The sequence below is a fragment of the Pristiophorus japonicus genome, chromosome 13 (assembly GCF_044704955.1).
Source record: "Pristiophorus japonicus isolate sPriJap1 chromosome 13, sPriJap1.hap1, whole genome shotgun sequence".
Lineage (NCBI taxonomy): Eukaryota > Metazoa > Chordata > Chondrichthyes > Pristiophoridae > Pristiophorus > Pristiophorus japonicus.
This window is the reverse complement of record NC_091989.1, coordinates 96,888,197-96,908,867: the sequence shown is the minus strand read 5'-3', so window position 1 is coordinate 96,908,867 and position 20,671 is coordinate 96,888,197. Positions and strand designations below refer to the sequence as shown.

Sequence of the window (20,671 nt, the reverse complement as noted above, 5' to 3'; positions counted from 1 at the left end):
GTTTCTGACAGCAAGGGGAGAGGGAGGGATGGAGGAGATGGAGGGAGGGGGAAAGGAGATGAGGTGGGGGAAAGCGGGAGTGGGGTGGGGGGGAAAGCGGGAGTGGGGTGGGGGGGAAAGCGGGAGTGGGGTGGGGGAAAAGCGGGAGTCGGGTGTGGGGGGGGAAGCGGGAGTCGGGGGCGGGGAAGTGGGCGGGAGTCGGGTCGGGGCCGGGGAGGGGTCGGGTCCAGGGGGGGGAGAGGAGAGGAGAAAGAGTCGGGTCCGGGAAGGGGGGGGGGGGGGGGGGGAGAGAGGAGTCTGGTCCAGTCGGGGGGGGGGGGGTGGAGGAAGGGCGCCCACTGTAGCGCGCATGTGCAGAGGTCCCGGCACTGTTTTCAGCGCAGGGACCTGGCTCCGCCCCCTATAGCTGCTGCGCTGCGCCGAGGGCCAGAGGACCTGCAGGGAGGTGGAGAATACGGAGGGTTTTTTTAGGCGCACTTTGTGGCGCGAAAAACGGGCGTCCAGGTCGGGACTGCGCCGTTCTAGGCGCGGCTCGAAACTTGGGCCCTATATTCCATCTGCCAAATGTTTGCTCACTCACTTAGTCTGTCTATATATCCCTTTAGAGATTCTGTGTGTCTTCCTCACAACTTGCTTTCCCACCCATCTTTGCATGATCCTGAGATGAGCTTCCAACCACACATCCATGCCATCACGGAGACTGCCTATTTCCATGGAACATCGCTCGACTCTGCCCCTGCCTCAGCTCATCTGCTGCTGAAACCTTCATCCATGCCTTTGTTATCTCTAGACTTAACTATTTCAACTAGCTGGCCTCTCACGTTTTACCCTCTGTAAACTTGATGTAATCCAAAACTACGTTAAAGGTGCGATATAAATTCAAGCTGTTGATGCCTGAAGCCTGATATATTTTTTACAAAAAAGCATTCAAATGTAAGCTATTCTCTTAGTAAACCTATTGGAAAATCTGATCTTGTATCAACTTATATTTGTATAGTGCCTTTAAAGTAGTAAAATGTCCCAAGGCGCTTCACAGGAGCGTTATCAAACAAATTTTGACACCGAGCAACATATGGAGATATTAGTAAATATTAGATATTACAAAAGCTTGGTCACAGAGGTAGGTTTTAAGGAGGGACGAGAGATTTAGGGAAGGAATTCCAGAGCTTGGGGCCTCGGCAGCTGAAGGCACGACGTTTTAGTGATGTTGATTGAAGGCTAAATATTGGCCAGAACACCGGGGATAACTCCCCTGCTCCTCTTCAAAATAGTGCCTTGGGAACCTTTACGCCAAACTGAGAGCAGGCTCAGTTAAACAGCTCATCAGAAAGGCAGCACCTCTGACAATGCAGCACTCCCTCAGCACTGCAGTGGAGTGTCAACCTAGATTTTTGTGCTGAAGGTTCTGGAGTGGGACTTGAACCCAAAACCTTCTGATGAGAAAAGAATGCTACCAACTGAGCCACTACTTTCCGCAAAAAAAATTTCATCTGATGAATTTGTGTGACTTAAATTATTTGGAATGCCAGTTAGGTGGTTGCAGAAGTAACCCTAATCTCTAATTTGGAAAGACAACGCTTATAAATCTTATCTTTGCAAATCAACTTGTTAGGCAGCAGCACTTGTTGACAATTGGCAGTGTTGTGGTTCAGAAGGATTTTAATACAGTAACATTTCACATCTGGGATGTTGCCAGCGGCAGCCTAGGCTGGCAGACGTCCAAATGACTAGTTGTATACTCTATACTCTAGTTGACAGATTGGGGGAGCCAGGGCTTTAAGCTTCATGCATTCTTAATGTACAATAGAATCATAAAATCATTAGATTTGTTTGCTTAGTTGTGTAATTTTTTTTGTGTTGTGGTTTTATACGTATACTGTGGCAATTCTTGGTTTCTCCAAACTTCAATCACTGGCTAGGTTTCACAATTGTGAAGAGGAGATGGTGACTAAAATATTGAAAGGTAAAGATTACTAGTGGGTAGATCAGTGCTGTTTTGTCTTTTCAAAAAGGAATTGAACTCCCAAGCTCTAGATAATTCCTTTTGTAAATTTGGCAGTGAAATTATGCAGTCAGTTAAAATATTTTCTCATTCCCTACCCCGTTTCCAATTGAAGGAGCAGGGCAGTCTGGATTAATGGTCAATAAAATTGTCTGCCTGTGGAATAGAAATTGTTGAATTGTCTTAAACAAAAGTGAAGCAACCTATTTTTGCTAGTGGGATTTTTGTAATGAGTGAGCAACTGAATATTTAGTTTTTCTCTGGCCCAGCTCTTGCACATCATTTGGAGATGCTGAATCAGGAATAATTTCAAGTAATTGCCACTTGCACTAACCCATTGAGAGTGTATTCATGTGCTATGAAGTCACTAATAAAGTTGTCCGGTATTTGATTCCAATAAACATGTTCCCGTTCGACTCTGGATTTTCTAAAGTCCCTGCCTCTAAAATGTTAATGCCTGGCAGGCAAAATGCATTAGTTACACGACACATTCAAGGTATGCATTTCTCCACCAGCCATGGAATTCTACAACAAATAAAGCTGCATTTTGAATTTATGCTGGCTATGCTACAGTTCAAGAGCCGGGTTTTGGCAGATCCCCCCCCCCCCCCAAACTACTTGTGCCTCTTACAGTAAATTGAGGATTTAATTGAGCGGAGAGAATATAAAATAATGAATAATCTCATTTTTCAATTTGTTCAGTATTTGAAATGTTGAATCCAATTTGGGAATATGTCACCAAGTTAATGGCCAATTAACTGATCAATGGTCCTGCTTATGAAGCTTGTTTGAAGTTGATGTTTGCCTTGGAAAGAAGTGTTACTAGAATCCAATGCATGTTTACTATAAAGGCTTGCTGACAAGGCACTGGTATGTACTTGTAGAACTATTGACTAGATGAATTAAATTATTTTAATTTCACTTGTACTAAAATGGCAATTTAATAGTATTTAAGATGTGCATAAATGTAAATGATTTTAGAAAGAATCATCTGGATAATTTGCAGCATTGTTTTGATTAGGAAGTCTCTGAAAAATTATTTATTTTTATGGTGCATAATCACATTTAGATTGTTTAAATTGTTGGAACAAATAGGTGCCTGATATTAAAACAGGTTAAATCAAGTGCAGTGTGGGCCACAGTTGAGATTATACTCATTACTCTGAGCTTGTGGTCATTTATGCACATTACTGTGAATTAGAATCTCCAATGTGCCAAGCATGTGACAAAATGCACATATCCACTTTGAGACAGCCACTTGTTTGTTTTGAATAATCTTGTAGTTTTGAACTAAACATTGAATGCATATGTGTATGTCTTTGCTAGATCCATTTTGTTAATTCCTTGAGCTTTGAAAGAATAGTGCCCCTCCTCCTCACCGTTGTGCTGCTACGGGAGTGTAGGATTTCAGAAGCATGGCATTCCATTATATTCATCAGTTTTTTTTTTAAAAGAAGCTTGAAGAAAGCTGCGTGTGTTTGTGTGACCACCAGAGGAGCTATTCATAAACTTACCGTTTTCTTTGCAATGGTCTCATTGAGGCGTTTAGCATATGCTCCTTTGCTGTACTCCTTTGGGGGAGGGAGTGGAAGGTGATTCTCTTGACCTCCTGATCATGTTTCCTATTCTACCCACCCCCCTCCCAAGAAGGATCTCAATGGAAATGGAGCCTTTGTTTTGTATGCTAATTCCATACAAAACAGGACTTTACTCAGCCTGGTTAGTTGGTGGCATTGCTGTATGTCTTGAAAGTATTTAAAGTGAGGTTTCTTTGGACCGTGTGTAAATGGCTGGAATGCCTCTAAAGCTCTACTTTTCAGTGAATTTAGTATAGTTGTTTTCAGTTAATAAATTGATGATTTTGTCTAAATTGTTTTTGGGGTCAATCAGTGATACAGTGGGCTGTATCAAGGAAGAAGACAGGTGAGAGCTTTGAGGAAGAGTTCTGGAGAGAGAGTTTCATAGTATACGGTTTTTAACAGGAGGAAAAAGAAGCTTTTGAAACTAAATTTATGGTGACTCTCTCCTGTTTCACACATGTCTGCTTTTCACCCAATGCTTCCTAAAACTCAGTTTTCTCCCCTAAAGGCTTATTTATGAGGTTCTAGGTTTCAACCTCGGTCTGTGCCAGTTAGCTTATTTCAGGCAGGGTGGCAGCAGTTGCATGGAATTGGTGTGAGGGGGAGGGGGGGGGGTGAATTCAAGGTTTCCCATGACAACTGGAAAATGAATGCCTAGACACTGGGTGAGGGCAGGATCGGGCTTTGTGATGTGTGGTTACATAGCCTGCTGACTTAGTCTATGCTTGTGTATGCAGAATTACGCTTTAGATGAGATGCTGGCGGTGAATTGGTCCTTTCTGGAGCTGTACACCAGCATGAGTTCATGCCCTGGGAAGAGAGGGGAGCAAAGAATCTGTTCAGAAAACTGCACGATCGTTCCAGAGAGTAAAAATTAGTAGTAGGATAGATATCCTGATTCTTGCTAGGCTAAAGTTCGCCTCTGTCTTGTGTTAATGCAGTGGGGATTGACATCCTTTTCTTCTGCTGTCAGTTGGCTCTGCTGAATATCACCAAATCAAGAGCTGTATGACACAAAAGGGTTTTTGTCCTGTCAGAGGGGAAGACCCTTCCTTGTCATATGTAGTGTTGAAATGGAAGTTGACCTCCCTTGCCTAATTCCAAGATGGATATCTGGAAACCATTTGCTATTTTATTGCGTAAAGTAGCAAATATGCAAAGCCTTTGTTCTTGGGTGCTAATGGTTCAAGAATCAACAGAAATGTCATAACTTGGCAAGATTGGGAGCACCTTGTCCAGTTATTCCATGCACAGTGAGCTCCACTGTACCTTAATAGTTGTTCATTCAAAGGCTTTGGGTCTGGGATAACTGTACTCTTGTGAAGTTGATTTAGGAGCCTCACTGGGATGTCTATAAAAGACCATTGCATACAAAAATTGTGTGGATTATTAATCGGAAACATACATTCTAATGGGAGTGATCTTTTTGTTTATGTATTTGTGCTTTTCGTAATGTATTGTATTTATTCACTATCTATTATCTACCTTGCAAATAAATCTAGTCTATTGTCTACCACCTTTCAGGGTCGGTGCAAATTGGTAGGCACATTTCATTCCAAAATAAGTTGAGGATATGAAAGGTACTCTATAAATGCAGATTCTTTAGACAGGAGAAAGTGGTAAGAATCCCATGAGATTTCTAGTGCAATACACAGAGATAATGAATCCAGCGGCACGCTCTCCCACTTGTAGCCTGTATAATTATGCAAACGTCAGTTTGTAAGTGGACTCTTTATGGAAACTGCCTCTCCAATGAATCACAGTAGTGTTGGAAGAAAGCCTGAATCAGCATTGTGTACTGTCAGTGGTTTGGAGTGTTCAATGAAATTGTCTATGCCTCGGTTCTGTAATTGTTCAGTTATTTGTGTCGTGAAAAGTACCAGTAATGCCTCCTTGAGTAGAGTGAAAGTCATTTTTACATGGGATAAGTGCTGTTGCTTGCAAATGAGCACTCCTTCCACAGTCAATACTACATTAGTATAGATGGGGAAATCTGAAGCTCACATTTCATCGCTAAAATTGTTGTACTTCCTTTTACTATTGGGAATCTCTAGAGCATAATGGATCTGACTAGAATAGCAACAAGTAACTCTGACCAATGTTCCCTCTAATGCTTTTCTTTGGTCGTGGTCCCTTTAAATTTGCTGCGCAGTATCTTTTCCAGCGTCAGTAGCTGGTGAGCGGCCTGTGTGGGACGTCCCAATGGGTGTGCCTTCGAGGGAACATTGACTGGGAGAGCGGCACATTGAAACCCATGCTCTCCAATTGAGCAGTGCTATTCTGGCATCTATCTGAATGGCATCGTGTCTGTACAATGGTGCTGATACTTTTGCATCAAGTTAAACTAAACTACGGTGTGTGTGTCTGGATTTTTTTCCTCTTTAGGATAGAGAAGAGACAAGATCATTTATAATGAAAAGAACATTAGCATCCTTAATGCAAAACATGAAATCTACTTCCTGTATGCATTCACCCCCTCTCCAACAATTCAGTTAACAGCAGACAGTATCTGCATGTTATCAGGACCTTGAAATTTATCTGCAACAAAGTAAATATCTTCAATTTATATTGGCTGATTAGTTGTGTTCGAATGCAGAGGTCATGCTGAAATTCTCTAGTGTCCTGTTCTGGCTGTATCTGGAATACTACGTGTATGTGGAACCATCCAGTTCCCAGAAGCTGTGCAAAAGAGCAGTGAGGCTGATCCCCCACTGTCAGGGAAGAGCTATGAGGATTCTGCCTAAAATGTACCTTTCTGGATGCTTTGATATTGTTTTAGTTTATTTTTTTCTCGTGTTTAGATACAGTAGAGAAGCAGGGGTAAAAGTTATGATAAAGTTCGGACAGGCATCAATTCGCATTTCTTTATGAAGCCGGTGCTCCATAGCTGAATTTTTAACATGTAATTTGACCAATTTATCAGTTAAATGCAGCAATAAAAGGCTGTTGGGATGATATTCTGCAAGGATGAGCCCCAATAGGTTTGAATGAACTGCATCGGAATCAATCTTGTGATTTTGTACCGTTATTTGCTGACATACTGCAGGAGTTGGACAAGAGTACAAAACCAATTGTCTCCCATTGAAGCAAGTTGCATTTTGAAATGCATGACCATGTTTTTTTAATGGTTGACCTGGGGTAAATTGAGCTGCTTTTATGACCACTGACTCCCAAGGCCCAGTTGTTTCACAGTCAGATGTATGGATAACTGACAAAGATGAAGACCCTTTTTTTTGACTGGATCTTCCCAATTTGCTGCCAGTCTTCCTGCTGAGGTAGCAGCAGCGTGTGTCTGACATGGCACAACTCTCGAGGATTACTACTATTCTGCACATGTGTACTGGCCAAAATGTTGACCAATCTGTATATGCATGTAATGGTGGATCCACAAGGTGCAACCAGTTTAGTGAGATGGGGCTACAGGCTTCTAGAAGGGATTGCTCACTGAAAACAGTGAAGAAAGATTTATTGCAATATCTTGGAACAAAAAAGATTTTAAAATGTGTTTGTAAATGGGGAGGGCTTACAAGTGAAATATATATTGCTTGACGAGGTAATAATTTGTGTTCATCTTGGATGTTGAAATGTGGCATGTATCATTTAGTGATGTTCGAATTCCGTGCCTGTGGTCTGATATTTAAGTTTTATCTAGACCCATAATAAATGCCACATTTCCTGTTGCCTTCAGTGTGTTTTTATATAGTCAGTATTACATTACCATCAACAGTGGGAACCTGTTCAACCTGCGCTGTCTCCAGGCCAGATCCAAGACCACCCCAACCTCTGTCGTCGAGCTACAGTACGCGGATGACTGTCTGCGCTCATACAGAGGCTGCACTCCAGGACATAGTTGACGTATTTACTGAGGCGAACAAAAGCATGGGACTTGCGCTAAACATCCGTAAGACAAAGGTCCTCCACCAGCCTGTCCTCACCGCACAGCACTGCCCCAAGTCATCAAGAACCACGGCGTGGCCCTGGCCACCGTGGACCACTTCCCATATCTCGGGAATCTTCTATCAACAAGAGCAGGTATCGACGACGAGATCCAACACCGCCTTCAGTGCAGCCTTCGGCCGCCTGAGGAAAAGTGTTTGAAGACCAGGCCCTCAAACCTGCCACCAAGCTCATGGTCTACAGGGCTGTAGTAATACCTGCCCTCCTGTATGGCTCAGAGACATGGACCATGTACAGCAGACACCAAGTTGCTGGAGAAATATCACCAACTATGTCTCTGCAAGATCCTACAAATCCCCTGGGAGGACAGGTGCACCAATATCAGCGTCCTCATTCAGGCTAACATCCACAGCATTGAAGCACTGACCACACGCGATCAGCTTCACTGGACAGACCACGTTGTTCGCAAACCAGACGCGAAACTCCCAAAGCAAGTGCTCTTCTCTGAGCTCCTTCATGGCAAACGAGCCAAAGATGGGCAGCGGAAGCACTACAAGGACACCCTCAAAGCCTCCCTGATAAAGTGCAACATCCCCACTGACACCTGAGAGTTCCTGGCCCAAGACTGCCCTAAGTAGAGGAAGTGCATCCGAGCAGATGCTGGGCACCTCGAGTCTCAACGCTGAGAGCATGCAAAAAATCAAGCACAGACAGTAGAAAGAGTGTGCAGCAAACCAGTCCCACCCATCCTTTCCCTCAACGACTGTCTGACCCACCTGTGAGTCTGTGGCTCTCGTATTGGACTGTTCAACCACCAAAGAACTCAGTTCAGGAGTGGAAGCAAGTCTTCCTCGATTCCGAGGGACTGCCTATAAATGATGATGATGGCCATCAACCCAGTGAAAATGGTTACTGTTCTACATGTGAAAAATGTGCAATCTGTTTAAAATTGTACCAGTAAAGGGGAATCTAGACGTGTATATAAAACTTTAAGTTACAAGAACTAAATACAGTAGGATTTGCAGCCCAGCCTTCAATTCCAGGTAAATCTGCTAGCTATTAATTGCTAAATAACATTAAATTGGATTCGACAGTTTGGCACTCCACCTATTTGATCGGCAGGATTTTCACATTTTTTTTAGTGTTCATTGCAAGTGCAATGTTCCCTTTATTTCACTTGAGAATCTGTTTTGTGCATGTCTTCTGTGTAGACAAATGAGTCGTGTTTGACCCTGATTTATAACTATTGCTAACTTCACAAACAATAGGAGCAATTGAAGTATTTAAACACATTCCTCCTTTCTCATATAACCTAATATTTAACTGAGGGCTGGAATCTTTGAACCTTGTCCCGCTGTGTGCAATGGAGGGGTTGGAAGTAGGTTGATGCCCAAAATTCCCCGCTGACGTGGTTTTAGTGATGTTTTCTCTAATTCCCTTGTGCGGTGCTAAGTAAAGACCATGTATGTTCTCCCATAGTGACACGGGATCATGGGACTTATCACTAGGCAGTTGTATTCTTCCTAGTACCAGGTTCCGTCCGAGCAGCACGAGTGCAACTCTGAGTAGGTGGATTCCATGCGATCTGCTACATGTGGCCTCGGGAGCCAATGGAGGCATGAGGGTGACAGTGTATGTGCTCTTAAAGACATAGTATTGCATTTATAATATATATGCCATACTATGAAATGAATTTGGATTTTTTTTTAGTTGAACAATCCTATGATTTTTGGGAGATAAATAGAGCCATGATTGCAATATACAATCTGGAATATTTTTATTCTACAGAAACAACTGCACTATTATGTTTTAGTAGAATGAATTACAGTTGCTTTTATAAAACCTTTTTAGAATCTGAGCTCTGTGTTCTCTCTTTTGGTCAGAACAAGTTTCACTTTCATTAGGAAAGTTAGCCTTGGCTTCAGATTAAATTGTCTCCCTAATTTAAAATGCTGACCAATGTTGATGGTTTTCTTCTCTTTCAGGTGATGCGTCTGTACTGTGATACTTGCGCCGTACCGATTTGTCGAGAATGCACAATGAGCCGTCATGTAGGGCACAGCTTTGTCTACCTCCAGGATGCCGTACAGGACTCCAAAGAAATTACCCTACAGTTGTTAGCAGATGCGCAGCAAGGCCGGCAGGCTATTCAGGTTTGTAAGCCTGAACTTTCATTAAGAAACTCTGGTTATAATGCATTGTTGTTAAGTCTTCATTTGTTTTGTTCTCATTTCAGCCTAACATCATGATCACACCACCCCAACTTCTTTCCTCAACTTAGCTTATTACTGCCTCTAGTTTTGCCTTCTCTTGAATGCTTCCTCAACATCTGCTTAAGAAAAGATCCTTAAAATCATTCAATAAACGTCCTCATGCATACAAATCGTTCCCACAGTAAGTCCCAGTCTATGTCAAGAAGATTAAAATCCCCATCACTGCAGCTGATGGTCTCTTTATATAATTCTCAAAGCAGTGCATTGGTTTTATTTGCAGTGGCCTGTACCTTTTACCTACTGTTGACATTTACCCCTTTTTTAATCTTCCAGATCCATCCATCCATAGAGGCTCTGCTAACTCGCAGTTCTATTCTCTCAGCAGCTCATAAACTTTCCCCAATGTACAGTGCCAGATCACCTTTCTTTCACTATCTTGCCACACCCATAGTTCTCCAGATGTGTCCTCACGTCCTCTTCCTTTAAGCAAGTTTCAGTAGCTCTTGATATCTATTAGCTCTTTACTTCTAATTTATCCACTTTATTTTTTTTGGAAGTACATCTTGGTTAATTCCTTGTCCTCCTTGCTGTATGTATAAACCTGACTTTCTACTAATTGTCCCACACTGTTGTGCCACCCTCCCATTTCTTCTACCCCCACCTTCTCGTAATTTAAATGTTTTATTTATCCTATCTAAAGATGAAAATGTGCCGTCTGCAGTTCCTCTCCATTCCTGTGACTATGGCCTCTTGTGCATCCCCTTTCCCTTCACCCCACTATTTACAGCTGTGCCACCAGCTGCTAGGTCCCATTCTTTGGAATTACCTCCCTGCAGCCCTCTGCTTCTCCATTCCTCTCTTGCTTTCAGACATTCCTTAAAACCCACTCTTCAACCAAACTTTTGGTCACCCCTCTTAATATCACCTCCTTTGGCTCAACATCTATTTTTAGCCTTTGAAAGCCACCTTGGAATGTTTCTATGTTAACGGCACTACAGTCAATGGGTGTCCAAAATTGCAAACCACGAAGTCTATTAGTGATTGTTCATCGCCACTTTGCTTTTATTTTGATGGATCCTAGTTTTAAAACCTATTTGTGCTTTTATCACTGTTTCCACCTTCATTTTTGCTGCTTGTGTATCCCCTGATCTATGTTTCTCCACTCCATTTGTAATTTTACTAATATAGACTACGGTGTTCTCTCTCTCTTCCAAAATGTACTACATATGTTGGAACTGCATTTACCACATATCTGCCCACTCCCCTAGTCTGTGTCCTGCATTCTTCAGTTTGCTAAATTCATGGTTATAAAAGTCCAAACATTGTGCATTTAAGAATCATTTTTCACTCTCCAATACAGCACCCAAGGAACTATTCATGAGAGCCTGGACAGCAAGCTAGCCAACTTGGGGTGGAGAGGGGTAAGGTGAAAAAGGAAAAAAATTGCAGTGATGCCTAATTGTTGTCCATACATGCACACTTTTGGAAGGGGCTTGCTCAGTTGTGTTTGGGAGCTAGAGCCCTGGCCAAAGATATTTTTCTTAACCCAGAGAGTGATGAGGTCAGCTCGCTGAGATCACCTAACTCAGCTGGTGATTGAACCGTGGACCTTTCTGTTTTGTATGGCTTAGCTATCAATTGTGTAAGTTTGCTGAGTCATAACAGGGGGTCTTAAAGATAATCAAAGCCAGCGTAACTGCCCTAACTTCTTGGATTTGGACAACTACCATGTCAATAACTTGTCTGTTATGCCTTCTCTTTTCCCCCCCACCCCCACAACCAACCAAAGGGTTATTAGAGGGTGTGTACAAGTATTACACAAGGAATACTTACAAAGATCATCTGTTGATGCTGTGCACTGATTTTCCTATTGTGGTTTCAACATTAAATGAATGCCGACACCAGCAGTATATTTATTTTGGGCTGTTGTTCAAATGTTGCTTGCGAGCACACCCAACACTTATCTTGCTACAACATACCTTCGTGTTAGGAAAATAATTTGTGTACACAAAATGAAGTTGGCCTGTTTGTAGGGATGAATGGTGTACTTGTGGTTGGGGGTTTAATGTTGTAAAATTAAATTTTACATTCTCTTTAGAAATGATACAAAATCTCGGAGTGGCTGAATGACTTTTTTTTTAAACTGCAATAAACCATAAACTTTAGTTTTTTAATACTGCCGCTCTTGTCTCCTTTCCTGAAGGTAATGTCCTAGAGTGATATCCTGTTCCTTGCGTGTAATAATCCCTCCGGTACGTTGCCCATATGATAGGTTATTTAACTGTGGTGGGTGCAATGATACCATACCACACCCTATCATGTTTTCAAAAATGTACACAATTCCACCAGGATCAACGGGTACTGGTTAGAGCACGAGCCCTGGTGTCTGCTTGACACCGACTGTGCTACCGCTGCTGCAGTTAGTGGCACGGGCTAGGGACATGCCTTCCTGCGTTTACCCACTGAGCTGTTGGAGGATTCAGATTTAGGGCAAATTAAGTTTGTCCACTTAGTTACTTGGGGTGTCTTCTTCATTCAGCTTGTTTTCATATATTCGAAGTGCAGGGATGCTGAAAGGGAGATTCAAGGGGGTGAGATTTGCACCCATTCATGTGCCCTGTCTGCCAGTGTCAATTTACTGCCAACCTCTGCAAACGCTGGAACATAATCGGCATAAACAGTCATTCATGCACATTAGGCACTGCATGCTTAAGAACATGCATTTGTGGAAGTTTCTTTCAATTTTTAATGTGACTCACACTGTTGCCATAGAAATGCATTTAAAGACACCGAAAATACAGAGCAGGTCTCTCTCATGATTTTTTTTTTGGAAAAAGGCTTAAAATTGCAATAAAACACCAGAAAAATGATGCCTTTCTGCTGTGCCTAAAATTCTGGCCATAATTTTAGATCTGTTGTGAACCAGGGTAATTGCAGGAAATTCACATGTACAGCTCTTTAGCCTGGGGCCGGAGCCATTATAAATGAGCCGGGATGCGTTCTTACTATGCATCTGTTAACTGCACAATGTGTAGCATATCAATGGGTCCTTCCCAGCAATAGAATTTTGTCTTTGTTAACCTCCGTTACCAAAATTATTTTTTTGTCTGTTTCAAGACTCTTGACTCAGTTGTTCGGATGCGCACTGGCCTTCAAAATGTTCTGGCTTGACTTTTGTCCTGTTACAAAGAGATTTCAAGTTTAAGCAACATTCAGAAAGACCACGCCTTAAAGCTAAACCATGTTGAGTGCTTGCACACCAGGCTGAGGCAGACTTATTGGGGGTTGGTTGTCACTGGCATGCTCTGCACAGCCTCCTTCAGTGTTGGTCACAATGGCTATTTCTGTTCAGCACTAAGCTGCCACTTTGTTCTTGTGCTTATTCGAGCAGGAACCTCCTCCTTCAGGGAGCTCATCAAATGAAAAGGAATGTTTTTTTTATTTATTCAATCACTGAATGTGAACATCGCTGGCAAGGCCAGCAATTATTGTCCATATCTAACTGGTGGTGAGCTGCCAACTTGACCGCTGCAGTTCTTGTGGTGAAGGTACTCCCACCGTGCTCACTTTGTCGTAGAGGGCAATTAAGAGTCATCCACATTGCTGTGATCTGGAGTCACATATAGGCCAGACCGGGTAAGGATGGCAGGTTTCCTTCCCTTAAGGATGTTAGTGAACCAGATGGGGTTTTACGACAATCTGGTAGTTTCATGGTCACCATTACTGATACTAGGTTTTTAATTCCAGATTTATTTAATTAACTAAATTTAAATTCCCCAGCTGCTGTGGTGGGATTTGAAATCGTGTCTCCACATGGCTCCTTTTGTGAGATGGTGACAATTTAGAGTCTATATATGCATATAGTATATATATATTATATATTCTATGAACATTATAAATTGGTTTATAAAATAAATTCAACCTTTACATAGATACACAGTAAATACGAAGAGTCGCAATTGGGAAGTGCGTACTTCCATCAATCTGAGCAAAGCTTCCTTCCATTCTGATTTGGTGGAATTTAAAATGAGTCCTTGTGAAGATGAACAGCATAATGAATGTGTGTTGTTGTCCGTGAGTGGTGACTTAACATGTGGAACAGTTCCACTTTCAGGAGCTGACTGAACAACCATGGCTTGATTTCATAAGCATGCAGCTAACCTCATTTTGTATAATCTAGGTTCTACTAAAGTGATTTATTTGTCAGACACAATTTAACTATAAAGACTGTGATCCTAAAGCCTTGAAAGTCTAGTGGGTTCATTTCTTCGAGTTCAAAAAGACCTGACTTGAATTCTAAAGACCATTTAAATAGAGAGGCTGGATTATATTTACATTCCTTTTACCAAGTGAGCCATGCTCAATATATTGGGCATGGTGCCAAGTGTATGTGAGGACTGTATTTACACTATCCATTCACTGCAGTGCAGATATATCGGCATTTGGTAAAGCACCTTCCTAAATGCACATTTGATGATGAAATATAATAAGCATGTCATAGAACAGAGATGGCCTGTTGTGTTGCTTTTGTCCTCTATTGCTGACGCTCCTTGCCAATGGCTGCTTGGTTTTTGGTTTGGTTAAGCTGCCCTGACTTGATGAGTCACCATATTTTTACATGAATCAGCTGCTGGGGGGAGGGGAACTGCCAGTACAACAAATGCATTCATTTTCTTGGGTATTTTTCTCCAGTTGGTAGCATGAAAACAGGCTGAGCTTTGGAGAGAAATACGAAACTGGGAAGCTTGCCAGATTAATGGATCTCATAAAGGCCCCTAATCAGACACAAACTTTGTCATAACTGGCTGCAATGAATTCGTCCCTGGCAAAAACAGTCAGGACTGTTTATAAAAAAAAATGAATTGATCTGTAACTTGAAATGGACTGTGTTTGGCGCTTCATTCAGTTTAGTTCTTTAATATTTTCAGCATCCTCAAATTGTTGATGAAATTCAAAGTAATTTTATTTTGCTTTTATACGATACCTGCTGTTTGAATAAAACTGCTGTACCTTGTTCTAAAAGAATGAATGGGAAGTTTTAAGTTGGTGAAAAGTGAGATTTGTCCCCTAGTTCTGCTTTTGCCATATCTTAGACTTGGCAACTCTTTTCCCTGCCCCAAACCTAAAAGATTAGTAGCCTACTTGCACTTGAACCATAGGGAGTAGTGCTTGGCCTGAACTTGGTGTCTAATACCCGCAATTCAGGATGTGTACTCAACCCGATCTGGCCTCCGCATCTGTTTCCCCAACTCTGTACTGCAGTATATCAGTGCTTCGAACAAGCTTTGGTGAAATAATGGGCTTCAGTTTAGTTCGGTTTCAACTTCCCTTTTCCTGCTGTGGTATGGTTCCTTGAATGGAAACTGCTTTGTAGTACACTTCTGAAGCGACCTAACTTATGAGTCGGGACAAACATTCAACTATTGGTCTATGGGGGGTTGTCACGGATGGCCAAGCCTGATGTCCCCTTCCCTGGTGTCAATAAGTGCTATTCTAACAAGGCTGCTACATAGTGATCAAACGTTTTTGGTTCTTACACTAGATATTTTCTTGCGTTCAGACTCAACAGCCATTCCTGTAAGCTCTATGACCCGACATGCAGCCTCTATTGTCCATTATCTGGGTAAATAATGGTAAGTCCCAGGGATCATAACTCTGGTCCCTTGCTTTGTATACTGGCTACTGGAATCTATCATGCACTGCCGCACGATTCTCCTTGAAAGTGGAATGAATATACACTTTAGCAGACAGGGATTGAACCGGCATTGGTTTTATTTACATAAGATGTAAATGGTATAAAAGTGAATCATGCATTTCTCTGCGCTCCTTGGTGAATAAAATACCACTCACTTTTTTCTTTCTCTAAACAGAGACTTTACAACATAAACTCACTACTTATGCTGTGTAACATATCGCAGTCTCCGAATTGACCCAGCTCTTCTGGTCAGCATAGAGCACTCTGGCTGCTGGCTGCAAAGCTGAAGCACTCGCTGTAGACTAAACACAAGTGATAGAATTTCCACACGGATTTTTCCCCGCCTGCCACATCAATTTCAGAAACTACAGCAAAGTCATGTAAATGGCCATTTATGCCGTTTGTCCAGTAATTCCGTTGATCTTCTGCGGGAGATCAGGGGACGGTCCATCCCTTGAAGTTGATGCAATGCCCAGTCCACGGGCCCAAGTTTCGAGCCGCGCCTAGTGCCGACCTGGACGCCCGTTTTTCGCGCCACAAAGTGCGCCTAAAAAAAACCTCCGTATTCTCCACCTTCCTGCAGGTCCTCTGGCCCTCGGCGCAGCGCAGCAGGAGCTGTAGGGGGCGGAGCCAGGTCCCTGCGCTGAAAACAGTGCCGGGACCTCTGCACATGCGCGCTACAGTGGGCACGCAAGTGTAGTAGCTCCAGGCGCCCGAAACTGTATGGGAGGGGCCCGAAGCACGCAGCCTCTAGCCCTGGCCGAATGGCCTCACTGGGGCTGCGTGAATAAGGCTCCTCCCACGGCCAGTTCCTGCTTCCTCCCGACTCGACTCCCGCCCCCGGACAGGACCCGACCCCCCCCCCCCACCCCGGACCGGACCCGATTCCCGCTTCTCCCCCCCCCGCACCCGGACTGGATCCGACCTGACCCTCACCCCCGACCCGAACCGACCTCCCTCCCATCACCACCCCCCCCCCCGACCCAACGCGACCTACATGTAAATCTGGTGCTGGGGACGGGTCCTGCCCGAAGTCTCGGGCCCGGCCCGTTCAGCCCCCTCCCCCAATATCTCCTCCCCCTCCCCCAAAATCTCCCCCACCCCTCGCCCTTCTCCCCCACCCCTCGCCCCCCTCCTCTCGCTGTCAGAAACAGAGACAGACAGAGAGATAGAGATACACTGAGGGGGGCATCCCAGCACGCTGTTGGAGGGCTCCCGGTGCTGCAGTCGGTAAGTAGAAAATGTTTTATTTATTGATTTAAAAAAAAATTATTTCTTAATTTTTTTTGATTGATTTATTGGTTGATTTATTGATGTATTTATCATTTATTATTGATGATGGCTCTTTATTTGTAAAACTGAAGTGTTTACTGTTTGTAAACTTCCCGTTAAACACCCCCCCCACCATTCCCTACGCCTGATTTGTAACCTACGCCTAATTTTCTAAAGTGTAGACAAGGTTTTTTCGAGCATACAAAAATCTTCACTTACTCCATTCTAAGTTAGTTTGGAGTAAGTTTTCACTCACGAAACTTTGAAAACAGGCGTAAGTGGCCGGACACGCCCCCTTTTGAAAATAAAATTCTGTTCCAAAGTGAAACTGTTCTAACTAACTAACTAGAACTGGAGCAAACTAAATGACGAGAATTCCGATTTCTAAGATACTCCGTTCTACACCAGTTGCTCCTAAAAATCAGGAGCAAATCATGTGGAAACTTGGGGCCCATGAGCTGTGATCTCGTCCCCTTCTCAAAAGTCTCTGATACAACTGTCAATCAAACCCACTACCCTGGGCATGATCGTTTTGATCTTTGCCAAGGTGTTCACAGAAATATTCAAAATGACTATCAAATCTACTTAAACAAAGGGCTACATCTCATAATTGCATCGGATCAACAACCATCCACAGAAAGCTGCATTTCTGCTCTGTATTGAATAGAAAGCCAACCTTTGACAATGGCTTATGGTCAGTTAAACAGTTAACATTTTAAATAACCCACGGTGCATCTTGTGGAGCCTGCAGCCAGCCTGTCTGAAGCTTTCTGTTGCAAAATACCCTGTGACCTGGGAGTCTTAGCTTGAATCAGCATGAAAGGGGCTATCAAGCAGCCGAATCAAAAATTTAATAGTAAAACCATACATTTTTATCACAAGACCCGTATCCTCCTCAAAAGCCAATTGTCTTGGCTGACACAGGAGACTCCCAACAAGATTGAACTGGGATCTTTGTGGTTCCGTGTTCGGTCTGACACAGAGCCATCAATAATTTCTGCCCTTTGGTTAACTTGCTCACCAGCAGTCCGAGTACTGTGTTCGAGAACAATATGTGCCAATGTCCCCTTGGTGAAATGAGTCCTGATTTTGGAAATCTGGGGGTGAAAGGGCTGTCCAGATACTTACTGTCTGATTTTGAGGGGAACAAATCATCTGCTTACCCTCTTGGTATTGTGGGAGGAGAGCTGAAAACCCACTTTGAACTGGGGCCAGAAGAGACAAACTCCTTGTAGCAGTAGTTTGTGCAGGTAATGGAGCTGGTCTGGGTTGTCAAGTCTTCATAGTGAGCTCTTGCACTGTGAAAAGCTGCACTGTAAATGTAGAAAAACTGATTTTGAAATGCATGCAAAATGTAAAGTTCTTCATGTAAGATGCTAATGTGGAAAGAGAAGTATGTTTTCTGGTGGTTGGAATGATGTGCAAGTAATATCCGTGACTTTAGGTTTCTGAACACACTTTCTTATTTTAAGCAGGTTCCCACTCCTTCCATGCCCACTTTAAAAAGAATAGCATTCTGCAGATAAATTCAGGCAACTGTTTCAGTGGGCCTGAAAGGCTTAACTACCTTTATCAGAAACAGAAGCCTCGGCTTCCTTCGGTAAGCAGTAGCTTGGATGATCCTTTGTGGAGTGGAATTCCTGAGTCAGCAGTGAATCTAGCAATTAATGAATGGTTTGTGTGGGTGCAGGATTGGATACAGGTTTTACTGCCAGGAATGGAGTGAGTTGCTTCTGGCCTGTGTGTCAGCAAGATTGCATGACCGTTAGGGTTGGGTGCAAGACTGCTTGAAAATTGTCTGGTAAGTTTGTGCATGATATATTAGATGTCAGGATTTCTCTCTCTCTCTCTCTCTCTCTCTCTCTCTCTCTCTCTCTCATTTTCAAAGTTTTTTTTTCTGGCCTGGTACTTGGCTTTCTCCATCAGGATTCTGAAACAAATGGAATCTGAAGAATTTATGGTGATTAGCCCACTGCCCTCCTTTAATTTGAAATATAAACTCCCTGGTTATCCTGGGGTTACTATTTCAAGTTTAGAATCTCTTGGAATTGCTCAGAGCAGATACGTTTGCTGAAGTGGAGAAGATTTTAAATCTTGGTCTCTAATTGCTCAGTACAGTGCTTCAGCTCCATCGTGCCCATTGCTCCAATAAATAAGGTTAGGTATTTATACATGGGATAATTCACTCCTAAAGTAAGATAGCATTTCATGACTCTTTAAAACTTCTATAATGGAAATGTAATGTCGTTATTGACCAAGACCCTGGTCTTTACCAGAAGGACCTGATGCACTATATTGATTCCAGAGTTGCGATGAAGTTCTCTTTTTGCACCCTCTGGCTAAAACTAGGAAGTGGTGAGTAAGTATCAAATAAGCTGTAAGATGCGTAAAGCATGCAGTTCACAAAGGAAGATTTTCTCTTTTTGAATGATTAGCTGTGGTTATCTGTTTAGTCTGTGTAGTGGTTTTTGAATTATTTTATAATTGCTGCAAGGTGGAATGTTCCAGAGTTGGGCCTCCCACCAGGCTCCGGTTGAAACCACATACTATCAACCACAGTCCTGTTCAAATCCTGAGGCAAGACACACGCCTACAGATATGGTCCCCTTTTCTTGAGTGGTTTATCAGTGCTAGGCTTTCATCACATCTGCTTGCTGAACTACAAAGTACTGAGTTGGAATGAGGGGAAGGGTGGAGGGAAAAACACCCAGCCAGCTGAGACTAGGTGCAATAGATCTTTTTGTGTTTTCGCTCCTGAAAAAGTGACTTAACAAGTTTGGTAGCCCAGTCCCATGCCTCTGTCCTCAAGGCTCCCATCCAAAACTACTCACTAGTAGCTAGCGCTCCTGGCCAATTGTGCCCCTTTAACTAGCCCTACTAGAAACCTTTTCCTTGCTTTCCAGGACCAACATCCAGTATTTCTTGTTGCCTTATTTTACCTATGTGAATGTACACTAATGACTAGCCTACTTCTGTAAATTATTATTTATTAAAAGCAAACTGCTGTAAATGCCACAGAATCTTTCATCTATCAGCGCCCACTCTCGTGCTGATCTACCCACTGTCAATTTTTAGCTTTTCTTTCCCTTTGTCTCCTGTACGTGCTAATGCTCTGGGCTGTGGATGCTGACAACTCTCCGGTACCTCGACCCAAGTGGGCATTCGATGTGAGCAGGATAGTCCAATTGTAGAGAGTATTAAAGCTTAATAGTTCTTTTGAGGATGTAAGGAGCAGGGTGGATAAAGGAGAATCAGTAGATGTCATATATTTGGATTTCCAGAAGACATTCGATAAGGCGCCACATAAAAAATTCCTCTGTAGTTGCCTCCAGTGCGCCAGTGCAGCCTTCAGCTGTCTGAGGAAGAGAGTGTTTGAAGATCAGTCCCTCAAAACTGTCACCAAGCTCATGGTCTACAGGGCCGTAGTAATATCCGCCCTCCTGTATGGCTCAGACGTGGACCATGTACAGTAGACACCTCAAGTCACTGGAGAAATACCACCAGCGATGTCTCTGCAAGATCCTGCAAATCCCCTGGGAGGTCAGACGCACAAACAATAGCGTCCTCGTCCAGGCCAACATTCCCAGCATTAAAGCACTGACCACACTTGATCAGCTCCGCTGGGCAGGCCACATAGTTCGCATGCCAGACACAAGACTCCCAAAGCAAGCGCTCTACTCTGAACTCGTCCACGGCAAACGAGCCAAAGGCGGGCAGAGGAAACGTTACAAGGACACCCTCAAAGCTTCCCTGATAAAGTGCGACATCCCCACTGACACCTGAGAGTCCTTGGCCATAGACCGCCCTAAGTGGAGGAAGTGCATTCGGGAGGGCGCTGAGCTCCTCGAGTATTGTCGCCGAGAGCATGCAGAAATCAAGCACAGGCAGCGGAAGGGACGTGCGGCAAACTAGGCTCCCTGCCCACTCTTTCCCTCAACGACTATCTGTCCCACCTGTGACAGAAACTGTGGTTCTCGTATTGGACTGTTCAGCCACCTAAGAACTCATGCTA

At 43.3% G+C, this 20,671-nt stretch overlaps 1 protein-coding gene across 1 annotated transcript in view; it reads left to right on the top strand.

Moving 5' to 3' along the window:
• The window catches only part of trim71 (tripartite motif containing 71, E3 ubiquitin protein ligase), a 61,874-nt gene that overhangs the window by 20,220 nt on the left and 20,983 nt on the right, over positions 1 to 20,671 (top strand). The window contains exon 2 of the mRNA XM_070897774.1: positions 9,465 to 9,632. Within this exon, the coding sequence (XP_070753875.1) occupies positions 9,465 to 9,632 (168 nt within the window). The remainder of the gene's footprint in view (positions 1 to 9,464; positions 9,633 to 20,671) is intronic.